Raw genomic sequence first — 13,304 nt, forward strand, 5'->3', positions numbered from 1 at the left:
TCCCTCCATGTATGTGTATCATGTATTAATTTTGTGGGGTGGGTGATAGGAGAGACAACTAAAGCTGTCTTAATGGGTAGGCTTTAAACATAAGTATGCTGGCTTACGTAAAACCAACTTATTCACTGACGGGCGTGAGACTTAATAGCTTCTCCCTGCTCTTTTGTACCAGATTCTTTATCATTTGAATGGATATGCCCCAATCCAAGATGGCCGCCGCCCGATCTCTATCTATGGTCATTTGACTTCCTACCAGCCACTGCCGGCTTTTGCGGCATGGTGTGGCCTCCAGTGTCGGGACTTGCTTTTTGCAGAAGACTGCCGTAAAGCGGGTGACATCCGGCTTGTTAGAAGAGCATACGCCTCATGTGCTTGTGAAGGGAGTGGGGTTGCATTTATCACTGCGCCTCAATTGCTGCACTCCCGTTCCTTGCCCCCCCAGCCCCACTGAGCCGGGCGCTCCCCGCCCCTCAGCACCCGTGGCCATTTCGCGGCCGCCAGTATGTTTAAGAAGTAAGTCAATCCCTACAATTTGATACGTGTGTACTGCACGTGATGTACTGTTCTTCCCAATTGCGTGTCTATGTATAGTGCATGCAGTCTGCCTTGTCTTATAAGGTACAGCAAAAGCGTGTTTTTCTAACATTAGTGGGCATCGGCCTATTTGATAACCTACATATGTTTGGACGTCTGGCTGCTAGAAGAATAGTGTGTTTTGTGCGTCGGCTGTTTAGTGTATAGTAGTCCGCGTTTTACATTCTCAAAGCCGAAGGTTAGATGTCCGAAATAGAGTGTACATTTTCCCATTGACCTTGCTTGGCGTATGGATTTTTTGAGGCGAGAGAGACAACTGCAAAAATAAAAATAATTTTTACCAGTATAGTCATTCACCGGATTATGATGCGTTGTCTAGTCTTCGGGGATGGTGTATTTCATGCGCAGACTCTTGAGTTGCGCTTTCTATCAGTGGTGAAGACTTTAATACACAGACTGTAGTCTGTAGATGTGATAAGTTCTACTAAAAGACCCTGGCACTGGTTCCCTTCAGCTCAATATGTTGAATTTTGTGATTATGGATACCTCATAAGGCGTAGACGTGATGGGCTTTAATCCACTGGTCCGGTGATCGGTTAATTTTAATGCACAAGTTCTAAGGGTTGTATGTTTTAGTGCATAGGCCAGTGCTGGAAATGTTTTTCGATATTTCATAAATTGGGCGGCAAGTTATGATAGCAGAAAGGCGGTTGAGTCTCGAGAGTCATGAAAAGTGTAGTATGACAGTCAATTTATAAAGATTTTTTTTTTAAACTCTGCCGTAAATAATTTGGTGACAAGGTTAACTGTGACAGTAAATCTGTTCTGGCTTATTTAATGGGTCACAAACGGGCTGCTTTTGAAAACGTCTTACAGTTTTAAGGCACCTGTGTTGATTTCTTTGTGTGCCGAACCCTAGTGGTAATGCACTCGATGTAGAGATCTGGGCTTTGTAGAGTCACAGTTTTGACTCATAATGTAACATAGTGTTAATGTGTCTACTGCAAATTACAACCTCTGGCATGCAGATCACAGATTTGTATTTTATTTAGTTAGCTCAGTGGATTACTGCTTTTGAAGAGCTTTCTGTTTTTGAGTTAATAAATTACAGTTAGTTTAATAAAGCATAGTGTGCAATGTACCAGCATCATAGAGCTGCTTGCAAACTGCAAGACATAGGTTTAGAACCTTATTGTTTTTCTATACCTTTCATTATTCTAAGGATGCTAAAAAGGGTTCCTTTGATAAGTATATAAGCCTTATTAAATACAGACACCGCTAACCACTCTGTTATGATCTAAATCCTTTCATTGTGTTTCTCAAGACCAGTCATTCTTTTTTTTAATTTTTTTTTATTATATATTTTTATTAATTATAACCCAAGAGTAGAAATGTACATTTCGGGTATCGTTGGTAGAACATATTACAGTGGCGAACGGGCAGATGAAATGAAGAAATACAATACAATTGTAGGCATCCGGAAAGTATCAATACCAGCCGGAGCTGGGTCAAAACAATACAACACAAATAATCATAAGCAAACATTATCAGAATCTGCCCACCAAGGATACAGGATATAAAAATGGACACTCCACACCCGAATATGCATAACAGGCTCAGGAGAATATGCCACATCTCTTGCGAAGAAGGGAAAAGGGAAAAAGATAGGTCATAGAACAAAATAAAGAGAAAAAAAAAAACACCCTACACCCCTGCGGATGGCTACGACCTAACCCCACTAGCAGTGTGCCTGTCGCCCCCTAAACTACACCCCAAGGAAGGGAAAAGATGGAGGAGGAATATCGTACGATACGATGCGGGCTCCCGGAATCCCCTCCCCCCCGCCGCGAGCAGATGTACCCTACCATGGTACAAAGCGAGGTAAAGCAGGCTTATAAGCAAACTGGTAGGGAAATCACCAAAAGAGAAAAGACCATCCCGCCCAGCCACCACAGAGGCAGCAAATCCTATAGTCGAACACAGTCAGTACACCAAACCCAGAAAAGCAGAATCCCGTCTGGCCCTCACTCCCACCGACACCACCCAGCAGTGTCAAAGGAAGTCCCTGTACAGAATTAAAACAGTCAAGTTCAGCCCTGGCCTCTACGATCCATCACACAAACCCTTTTCGATAGGACCAGCACAATAGCAAAAGAGTCAAAACGTTGTAGAAAAGGGAGGGGATCAATATAGAATGAAAGGGTCAGGAGAGTCAAGTCTCGAAGTCTATCAGAAACACGAAAGGCAATCCAAAGAATATCGATGGAGGTCTCCAGAAACGAAGAAAGAAATAAGTCCTGTGCGGGCGATGACTTTGCCGAACTTGCTGGCAGGTCAGGAGCTCCAGTCGCGGACCGCTGTAGTTGCGCAGATACAATGGGCATCAGGTTATAATGATGCTCGGGGTTCTACTCTCGGATAAAATCAAGCTTCGCGGGGGTCACCATATATTGCGGGTCTGACTCTGAGCTAGGGTCCGGTCTCGAACAAATAGTCTCGATGCGTACAGTCAAGTTGTGGAGAGCAGCCTCCATTTGCCAGTGAAGAGCCCCGATGGCGGCCATTACAGTCCCCAGTGTCGGACCACACGTCGTCCGATCCATCTCCTCTTAATCGATGACAAAGCAGGTCATCAACCCCGGAGGCCGGCTACTCCGGGGAAGCCAACTGGAGTGGGGTGGGCGAAGGCGACTGGCGACTTTCAGGCGTTGCGCTCTTTACACCGCTGCCGAGAGCGGGGCCCCCCCCCCCCTGCGGACCCCGAGGGCTGCAGCAGGGTCGCAGGAACCGGACCCCCACTCACCGCGGCATCCACGTCTCGTCGCCGTCTGGCCAGTATACGCAGGGACTCGAGACCACCATCAGGATCGAGAAGTCGTGTCACTCCAATGAGACCGGACCCTGCCAGGTACCCGCGGCCGATGTTGTTCAACTGAAACCCAGCTGGGTCAGTACTCGAGGCCCCGGCTTACAGTTTGGAGGAGGCCCGAAAATGACAGACGGTGTAACTTCGTCAAAAAAGGTGATAAAGATTCCGGGATTGCGCCCCTGGACTCGGAGACGATTCAGACACACGGGAGTCTGGCGGGAGGTCAGGATTAAGTTCAGGATAGATCCGCCAGCTGCGGAGGTCGACGGAGCCGGGAGCTTATGCGGCCATCTTGGTTGCTAGCGTAGCTCCTCCTCCAAGACCAGTCATTCTTAACACAAAATACTACCATAATGGGTGTCATGTGACTCCTTGTAGTCTTGCGCAATATTTTCTGTACATTGATTTACACACTTGTTATTCATTCTCTGTATAATATATGTGTAGTGTAAAACACCCTGATACCCTACATTGGATTGAGGTGTGCTATTCAACAAATGAAAGTAAATGCTTTCTAAATGTTTTTTTTTAATATATATCTTTATTGAGATTTGAACCAAATATGACAAAAACGGCAAGGACCGTTGCAAAATTATACAACAAGACTCATCAAATCTTCATGAACACTAGGTTGATTTGGGCAGGTACATTCCATGCATATATATTAAACCAATTATTAAGAGCCAAGTCCCATCTTACTGAATTTTCATTACGGATTGGCCCCATAAGACTTAATTCCGTAGTCCATGTCTCCCCTCACCCCCCCCCCCAACTAAAACGTACCCCCAACCATGTCTGGAGTGTGTCCCTTTAATTCAAACCAGTATCTCTATCTTTTATCAGCATCAACACGCTGTCTAATATTCTTAGGATGGGCGTTCTCCACCTTCACTGAATCACCCTCTGGCCTACTTCCCATCTGTGCACTCTCGGTGGTCTCGTCCCATTTTGTAGCGTCCGCCCCCTCACTCTTCAGTTCCCCCAGCATTGCCCTCCATTCCCGCAGGTCATCCTCTAGATTTTAATTGCGTCTGGTCGGCTGCATACGTAGCACCTCAGCTGTCCCCCACTCCTTCATATCTTGTACCCAGTGCATCATTATGGGTGGCTTGCGGCTCAACTACGTAATAGCTATCCGGCGTTTCGCTAACACCAGTCCCAAAAGGACAAACTTCCTGCTAAGATTCTTATTTTTGGGTCAGGGCAACAAACCAAGCAACACCACCCGGGTCTCCCTTAATATTTCCCACCCCAACGCCTCCTGCAACGCGATCAAGACGCCAGTCCAGTATAATTGGAGCTCTGGGCAGTACCAGACCATATGTATGAGTATGGCCTCTGCCTCCCCACATCTGGGACATCGCTCTGATCGTTCCGGATAAATCCTGTGTAACATCTTGGGAGTATGATATGTCTGGTGTACAAAATGTAATTGAATTGAATAAGTTTGAATTGTGTATTCGAGCTCACCTGTTTAACCCCTTCGTGGATTTTAGTCCAGTACCTCTCTGTTATGGGGTCCCCTGTCAGTGTTTCTCATTTCATCTGGACCGGCAGTGCCCGGATCACCCTGTCTTCCTGGATTGCCTGGTACAGGTGCGACATCTGTGTCCCTTGGCCTTATTATCAGAGTCTGTAGCAAATTAGAGACAGGAGGTTCTTCAGGAAACATAGGCCACAGCTCCGTAGCCACTTGAGCTATTTTCCCATACTGAAGGAGCTGCTTTAGGCCCAGCGTAAAGGCATCTGTCGCCTGCTCTCACGTGATATACTGCGAAACCAGTCTTACTATTGGGATTGATTTTGACTACCCGAGTTCATCTGCAGTCCTGACACGTGTCCAAACCATTCAAGGATGTTGAGTAGTGTTGGTATAGCCTGAGCCGGGCTTCGGAGGTACACCAGGGTGTCGTCCGCATACATGGACACCACATGGTTGGTCTCTCCTAGCGGATCCCAAAGGCCCCCATTTATTTTCTTAGCGGGCGCGCATGAAGTGAGACAGACCTTGTTTATTGCTGAAACCAGGAGTGCCTGGGAAAGAGCTCCTCAAACTTGTACTGCACTTTTAAAATTGCTGATTGTCTGTTTTTAAATATTGCGCTTTTAGAACACTGATCGCCATTTCTGCCAGCACTCACCTTCACCTCACTGCATTCCCCGGTCCACCGCCGACTAGCGGTTTGAGTGGAGGAATCCAGAGGGGCGCACACAGTAAGTGACTACAACTTCCGGGCAGATCGGATGAGTCAGCTCTCTAGCAGCTGCACTCCCCTTTAAAAGCAAGATGCCTCTCTCCACGCGCAGCGGACCCAGCAATCATACTTCAATCAACTTGGCTCTTATAAACGCTCGCTCCCTACCCAATCATAAATAGGAACTATTAAATCTCTTAGAAAACTACAAACTCTATCTCATTTTTATAACTGAATCTTGGGGAGATCTGTCTTCAGGACCAGACTTCTCCACGGTAACCCCGAACGGTTTCTGTGTCGGCAGATTCAACAGATCCACAAAAAAGGGTGGTGGACTGGCACTTATCTATCGTGAACATTACTCAATAAGGACAGAGTTAATCCCTATCAAAACCTGCAAAGTTTTTATCTTCACAATACTTCTCACACACATACTCCTTCAAAGGCATTCTCCTTTACCGCCCACCAGGACCTCGAGCCGAGTTCCTCTCTTCCATACGCCGTGGAAGAGGTGTGGCGCAACGGCCAGGGTGCCTGACTCCTGACCACAGGGTTCACGGTTCGATCCCTGGTGCCGGCGGCAGGTTAGCCCAGCACCATCTTACTCTGGGCAATAGCTTGCTTAATCTTCCAGAGGGCCCCCAGCGCCGGGACACCACTTCGGAGGTAGCTGTGCGCTTTACAAATACTGGTATTTCATTTCATCTCCTAGAACCCTTAGCTGGAGAAAGCAACTTCACCATACTAGGGGACTTCAATTTCCACATGGAAGCCCACAACACCTCAACCCTCTTAGCAGAACTAGAAGCAACTGGACTCTCTCAATTAGTAACAAAACCCACCCACTTAGCAGGCCACACCCTGGACGGTCTATTCGCTAACAACCAGCAAATCACTCTAGGAAACATTCTCCCCTTCCCCTGGACAGACCACTGTGCGATCTTCTTCAATATCCACATAAAAAAATCACACCTCCAATCAACCAATCTCTCTTCCCCCTAAACAGTTCAAGGCCTTCAAAAGTATCTCCCCATCTGCTCTCAAGTCACACCTCCTGAGCAAGCAGCCACACAATACACCCAATGGCTCCACTCAGCCTGCACTCCTGAGGCACAGCCGGGAGCTTTGTTTTGTGTAATACTGTTTTTAAAATTTGTGTGTTTAATTGATTTAAGAATTGGCACCTCTCCCTCACCTGTTAGTCTGGTTGGGGCACTTATTCCTACTTCCCAACACCCGTGCAGCCGATCTGAACGCTGCCACGGGGCAGGGAATCGCCATTACCGCCTTCAGCGAGCCTGCCGCCAGGCCACGCCCACTTTACCAGGCCACGCCCCCTCTAACTAGGCCACGCCCATACCGACTACTTATAGAGCTGATGCCCAGCCTTCTGTTGATCCTGCACTCCTGAGGCACAGCCGGGAGCTTTGTTTTGTGTAATACTGTTTTTAAAATGTGTGTGTTTAATTGATTTAAGAATTGGCACCTCTCCCTCACCTGTTAGTCTGGTTGGGGCACTTATTCCTACTTCCCAACACCCGTGCAGCCGATCTGAACGCTGCCACGGGACAGGGAATCGCCATTACCGCCTTATGCGAGCGAGCCTGCCGCCAGGCCATGCCCACTTTACCAGGCCACGCCCCCTCTAACTAGGCCACGCCCATACCGACTACTTATAGAGCTGACGCCCAGCCTTCTGTTGATCCTGCACTCCTGAGGCACAGCCGGGAGCTTTGTTTTGTGTAATACTGTTCTTAAAATTTGTGTGTTTAATTGATTTAAGAATTGGCACCTCTCCCTCACCTGTTAGTCTGGTTGGGGCACTTATTCCTACTTCCCAACACCCGTGCAGCCGATCTGAACGCTGCCACGGGACAGGGAATCGCCATTACCGCCTTCAGCGAGCCTGCCGCTAGGCCACGCCCACTTTACCAGGCTACGCCCCTTTCCTGGTATAAAACATGTGCAGCACTCGTACGCGCAGCGGACGGGCGCAGCGGGCGCGCCGTCAGCGCGCCGAAGGCGCTCCTAAGGCAAGCCCGTCTGGGCCCGGACGGTCCCAGGCCCAGCCACTATGCCCTTTTCTCCCAGGAAATACCCTGCCTATACCCGAGATATGCTTCTGGCTTTGAATCCACATAAAAATCCTTCCTGTAATTACACCCACCTGGGCGATAACCCATTCACCGGCTGCAGTCTCTGCAATCCGTCCTGCGCAGAAACGGAACGCGGCGGCCTACAGTTGGGCCTACTTAACTGCAGGTCGCTTGTTAAACACGCCCATGAAGTAAATCTTTTGATCTCGGACCATGCCATGGACATTTTGTTTCTCACTGAAACATGGCTCACCCCCAACAACGGCCATGACCTTGTCAACGCACTCCCCCCGGGCTACCAAATCTGCTCACTGAATAGACCGTGTGGCAGAGGAGGGGGTCTAGCCATAATACTTAAAGATTCCCTCACTTGCAGAATCTCGGATGGCAACATCAAAGACTGCGAAAGCTGTCACTTCACTATTCAAATTTCACCAGAAACTTCTCTGTCGGGGCTGCTAGTATATGGCCCCCCCGGACAAATCGCCAAGTTCTCCAGCAAGCTCATTGACCATATCACCCTTGAGGCTACGACTTCTTCTAACTACCTCCTTATTAGGGGATCTTAATCTTCACTTCTTGGACCCTGCTGACACTCCTGCAGCTGATCTACTACTGGATATCTCCTCCATTGGTCTCTGCTTAAAGAACTCACAAGCCACCCATGACAAAGGACAGTTACTAGATCCAATCTTCACAAACATTCCAGGCCTTAAGACATGCGCGCACTTCCCTCTCCCCTGGACTGACCACTTCTTGGTCCCGTTCGAATGGCACATCAATACCCCCCCACCCCAACCGCCCAAAATCAGAACACTTATCAGGCGCTGGCACAAACTGGTCCCTGAAGATTGGGCAGCCATACTCAGGGAAAATACCCCCCTCCCCACTCAAAACCCCATTACTGCCGATACTGAATTTAACACATGGCTCACCCAATCATTGGATTGCTTCCTACCGAGATCCAGCACCCTTAAACGTACCAAAAGAGTTAACCCCTCTCCCTGGTACACTCCGGAATGAAATCTCTTACGAAGGGAATGCAAGAGAAATGAACGCGCATGGAGGAAAGACAAGACAGCAGACAAGAAAGACAGGTTCCGGGCTTCCATAAAAACTTACAAACATGCGCTTCATAAAACCAAAAGCGCATTCTATGAAAATAGAATTAAAAGCTCATCCTGCTCCGCTCAGGAAACCTTTTCCATTCTTAAAGAACTTCTTCATCCCCCAGATCCCCCTGCGAAACCCCTGGACCCCATAGCAGCGGAAAAGAAATGCATCAAACTGGCTACCTTTTTTGACGAAAAAATTTAAAAAATCCTCGCATCCCTACCACCCTTAGATGCCGGTTGCACAGAAGGGGACCTCCCCTACCCTTCCCCTGGCTACAGCCCTCCTCCTGACGCTCCCATACCTCTTCTTGATAACTTTGGCCCAGTATCCACGGAAGAGGTAGCCGTGACGCTGGCCACAATCAAGAGTGGTTCTCCCAGCGACCCGGTCCCGTTACGCTTCCTGAAAGAAGTATCCGCCACCATCATCCCTCCTCTCACGTCTCTCATCAATGCCTCCCTAATACAGGGAGTAGTCCCTCCCAGCTGGAAAGCGGCGGGGGTCAAGGGTCTTTTGAAGAAACCTTCACTGGACCCCCAGGACCTAGCTAACTTCAGGCCAATCTCCCTCGTCCCAGGAAACAGCAAAATCACGGAGAAGCTAGTGAATAAAAAAACTATCATTATTCCTAGAAAGCAACAACCTCCTTAGGAACTCCCAGACTGGCTTTCGCCCAGGCCAGGGCACTGACACCGCCCTCCTGGCGGCAGTGGAGGAGGCCAGAAGCATTCTGGATTCAGGAGGATCAGTGGCAGTGATCCTCCTGGACCTCAGTGCGGCCTTCGACATTGTCAACCACCAGGTTTTAATCCAGCGTCTGAGAGACATTGGAGTAAGGGATATGGCTCTGAAGTGGCTCATGTCATTCCTTAATGGCCGCTCCTTCCAAGTCTGGGAGAACGACAGCCACTCCCCCGCGATCCCCCTCCGCTGTGGAGTTCCGCAGGGCTCATCTCTTAGCCCGACGTTATTCAACGTTTATATGTCTCCACTGGAGGAATTGGTCACCCCGTTTGGTGTGTCAATTATTAATTACGCAGACGACACCCAGCTGGTGGTGACCCTCTCACATCCTCATCAAGATCCCTCCGATCTCCACAGTTGTCTTACTGAAATCCACAGATGGATGAACACCTCAGCCCTAAAACTTAACGGCTCCAGACTGAAATCCTGCTACTTGGACACAAAGGGCCCTCCCTGCCGCCCAACATCTGGCCCGACTGCTTAGATGACCCCCCTGCCCCTAAGGAGGAGGTGAAGGGCCTAGGCGTTTGGCTCGAGAAGGATCTGAGCTTCAGAACTCAGGCCAAAAAGACGGCAGGAATATGCTTTGGACTTCTTAGGGCCTGTAGGAAGGTCCTCCCCCTGCTCCCCGTCACCTCCCGTAAACTATTGATCCAGGGCCTCATCCTGGCGAGGCTAAATTACAGCAATGCAATCTACCTGGGTGCCCCGGAAGCCACATTCAACACTCTGCAGAGAATCCAAAACGCTGCGGCCCGACTACTCACTCACACCCCGGCTATATCTTCGGCAAAGCCAGCCTTGAAGCTTCTTCACTGGCTCCCAGTCAGAGAGAGGGTTGTCTTCAAAGCCCTCTGTCTGGCTCATAAACTACTTCACCACAAAGGTCCACCACAAAGGTTCACCCATTCTTAATAAATGTATCACTCCCTATAAAGCTACCAGAGCACTTCGGTCAAACCAAGAGAACTTCATTTCTGTTCACAGAGTAAAAAAAGCACGGTCTGGAGGCCGCCGCTTCTCGGTACACACCGCCAAACGGTGGAATAGCCTCCCCCGGAGACTAAGGACCGAACCAAACCTCCTTCAGTTTAGGAAGGCACTGAAAACTCTTCTCTTCCCCTGATCTGTTCTTCCCTTCCGTTGATGTTCCCTCTCGACTCCAGGTTCCAGCGCCGGGATGCTCCAGGGTTACTGCGCGCTCTACAAAAACTTTAATAAATAAATAAAAATAAATAAACACCTTAGTTCCGCAAGAAAACACCTCCAAAAACAGAAAAATACCATCAGCCCCATGGTTCTCAGAAGCACTCAGGCTCGAAAAACAAACATGCAGAAACATAGAAAACAGTGGAGTCGGAACTACAACCAAATCGAAAAAACACGATTATAAGTTAGCACTTACCAAATATAAACACCTCATAATCACAGAAAAAAGAAAGAACTATCTTAACCAAATCGAAACAGCACAAGATTCCACCAAACAGCTGTTCCAGGTCATAGCCAGATTATCAGGCCCCAACCCCTCCATAACTCCCACTCAAACACTCTGTGATTCTCTAGCCACATTCTTTCAAGAAAAAGTTAGCCACATCTATACTAACTTTGCTGCTCACTCTTCGACCAACAACCAGACCACTACTCCCACCGATCGCACTAACACACATACCCCCACTCAACCTGGCCTCACCAAGGGTAGCACCCTCCCTACCCTTCTGGAATTCAACCAAGTCACGCCAGACCAAATCTTAAACCACATTTCCTCCAACAAATCAGGTTGCCCCAACGACTCATGCCCCCCCAACATACTAAAATTGATACCCGAGATTATTGCCCCAGTACTAGCCACCATCTGAAACTCTGTTCACCACAGGAACACACCAAAGCAGTGTAGAAAGTCCCTTGATCAAAGCAGCTATTCATTTATTACCAAGCATGTTAAGTCGTTTGACCTGTTTTTGGTACAGGGAGTTTCTGATCAAGTCACTATGACGCCAGGTCAGCTTGTCCTATCTATTCTCTGTCAGTGCTTATAGTCCTAGAGGAGATGTTACTCTTCCACTTAGGTTTTTACTGAGATTTTATGTAATTGTAGTCTTATCGATCGTTGATTGCTTCGTTTTTTTTCCTTCCCAAGTTTCCTTTTTGCACATGCTGCATCTCCTATTTGCATGTGCTGCACTTTAGGAAAGATATCTGCCTTCACTTTCCTTCAGAAATAGCGGTGGTACAGTTCAGCATGTGCAATCCCTGCATCTGAAGTAATACCATGACAAAGTTGTGAGATGTTTGCCTACCGCCAATGAAGGTAGGCGCCATTTTAATCTGCGAGGTGCATTCCTGGCTTAGAGTGCATTCAGGTTTGTCTTCAATGACTTGGTTTGGCATTTATCACACCATTTAAAAGAAATGGTGAGGAAAAGGTGCTAGAGGTCCTGCCTTTATGGTAAGCTCTGGGCTTCTTTGTGCATAGAACTTTACACAATAAAATAACACAAACCTTTAAAATAGAACAGAATGTTCTGGCCACCAAGGGTAAAATCAGTGTAAACAAAAAAGTGGCTTCCACAAACGGGTTAATGTTGTTCTATTATCTTTCTACCCGCTTGGAGTGGGGATCCATTCGTACAAAAGGCCAATGTTTCTTGAAAACGAGTTATGATTCCTAGCATTTGAATTGAAATCTATGCTGGTAGATCATCTTGGATGCTGAGATATTTTGGTAGCGGAGTAAGGAACAACTTTTCCTCTCTTTAATGTTAAATTATATTTATCTCTACATTTGGATCAGAAGAGCAAATAATTAGGTTTTCTGATTACAATATAATACGTTATACTTTGCTTTGAAGATCAATGCACTATCATGATTAAAAAGTAGCTTGTGTAGTGCTTCAGCCGCTGTATAGTCCCGTGCTCACTGCACCACTGGATTCAATCGAGCCTGGTTGATAAGAGATGATGCCCCGATACCGGTCCCAGGATGCTTGTTTCCGGTCCAGGGAAGATCTAGCTTGACAGTTCGGGGAAGGCGAGGAACAGGGTCAAGACTGATTTTCATATGGCTGGTTAAACCCAGATCTTTGTGACTGGGGGTTAATGTTTGCATTGTTCAGCATTCAGTCCATCATTTGTTCCCTTTGCTGTATGATAAATGGCACGTTGTGTGTCACTGAGCTTAAAATCTGTGACGTCAAGTGTACTCTTTTCTCTTTTGTACTGAAAACGTGCTGTGGATTATAGTAGTTCCAAAAACACATTGGCCTGGCTGCAGTAGCTTTAACATGTCTGGGGCTTGGCTAAATGGTGGTTAAAAAAAAAAAGAATTGTTGTTATAGATAGAATGCTGTGCCGTAGTTGTGAGGTTTGCTCGTTATGACCTGAGTCAAGAAGGTCTACAATGAGTCCCTAAAGCTTGATAATTACTGTTTTTAGGTCTCCTGGCGTTTAACAGCGCGTCAGCGCTGTGTCCGCCAGGAGATCTATTGTTGCTGACTCTGCTTCCCAGGAGACAGCACCTGGCCGCGCGCATTTCGCAAAAGGCGAACAGCGCAGGCCACGCGCGAACGCGCTCGCCGTGGCTGTCTCCTGGGAAGCGCAAACACACAGGCACACCTCCCACTGCACGCATGCGCACACACATTCACAAGCACATCCACACGCACGGAGAGACACCCCCCACCCCCCTGCCGTCACACACACACACACTCACTCACTCACTCACTCACTCACTCAGCGCCCCCACCTACTTAC

General features: G+C 48.0%; 1 protein-coding gene across 1 annotated transcript in view; it reads left to right on the forward strand.

The window, feature by feature from the left end:
* The first annotated feature begins 330 nt into the window (after positions 1–330).
* MCTS1 (MCTS1 re-initiation and release factor) overlaps positions 331–13,304 on the forward strand; it is a 151,125-nt gene continuing 138,151 nt past the window's right edge. Inside the window, exon 1 of the mRNA XM_078688737.1 lies at positions 331–513. Coding sequence (XP_078544863.1) covers positions 503–513 — 11 coding nt within the window. The 5' untranslated portion in view covers positions 331–502. The remainder of the gene's footprint in view (positions 514–13,304) is intronic.

Source organism: Lissotriton helveticus, chromosome 4_1 (assembly GCF_964261635.1).
Source record: "Lissotriton helveticus chromosome 4_1, aLisHel1.1, whole genome shotgun sequence".
Lineage (NCBI taxonomy): Eukaryota > Metazoa > Chordata > Amphibia > Caudata > Salamandridae > Lissotriton > Lissotriton helveticus.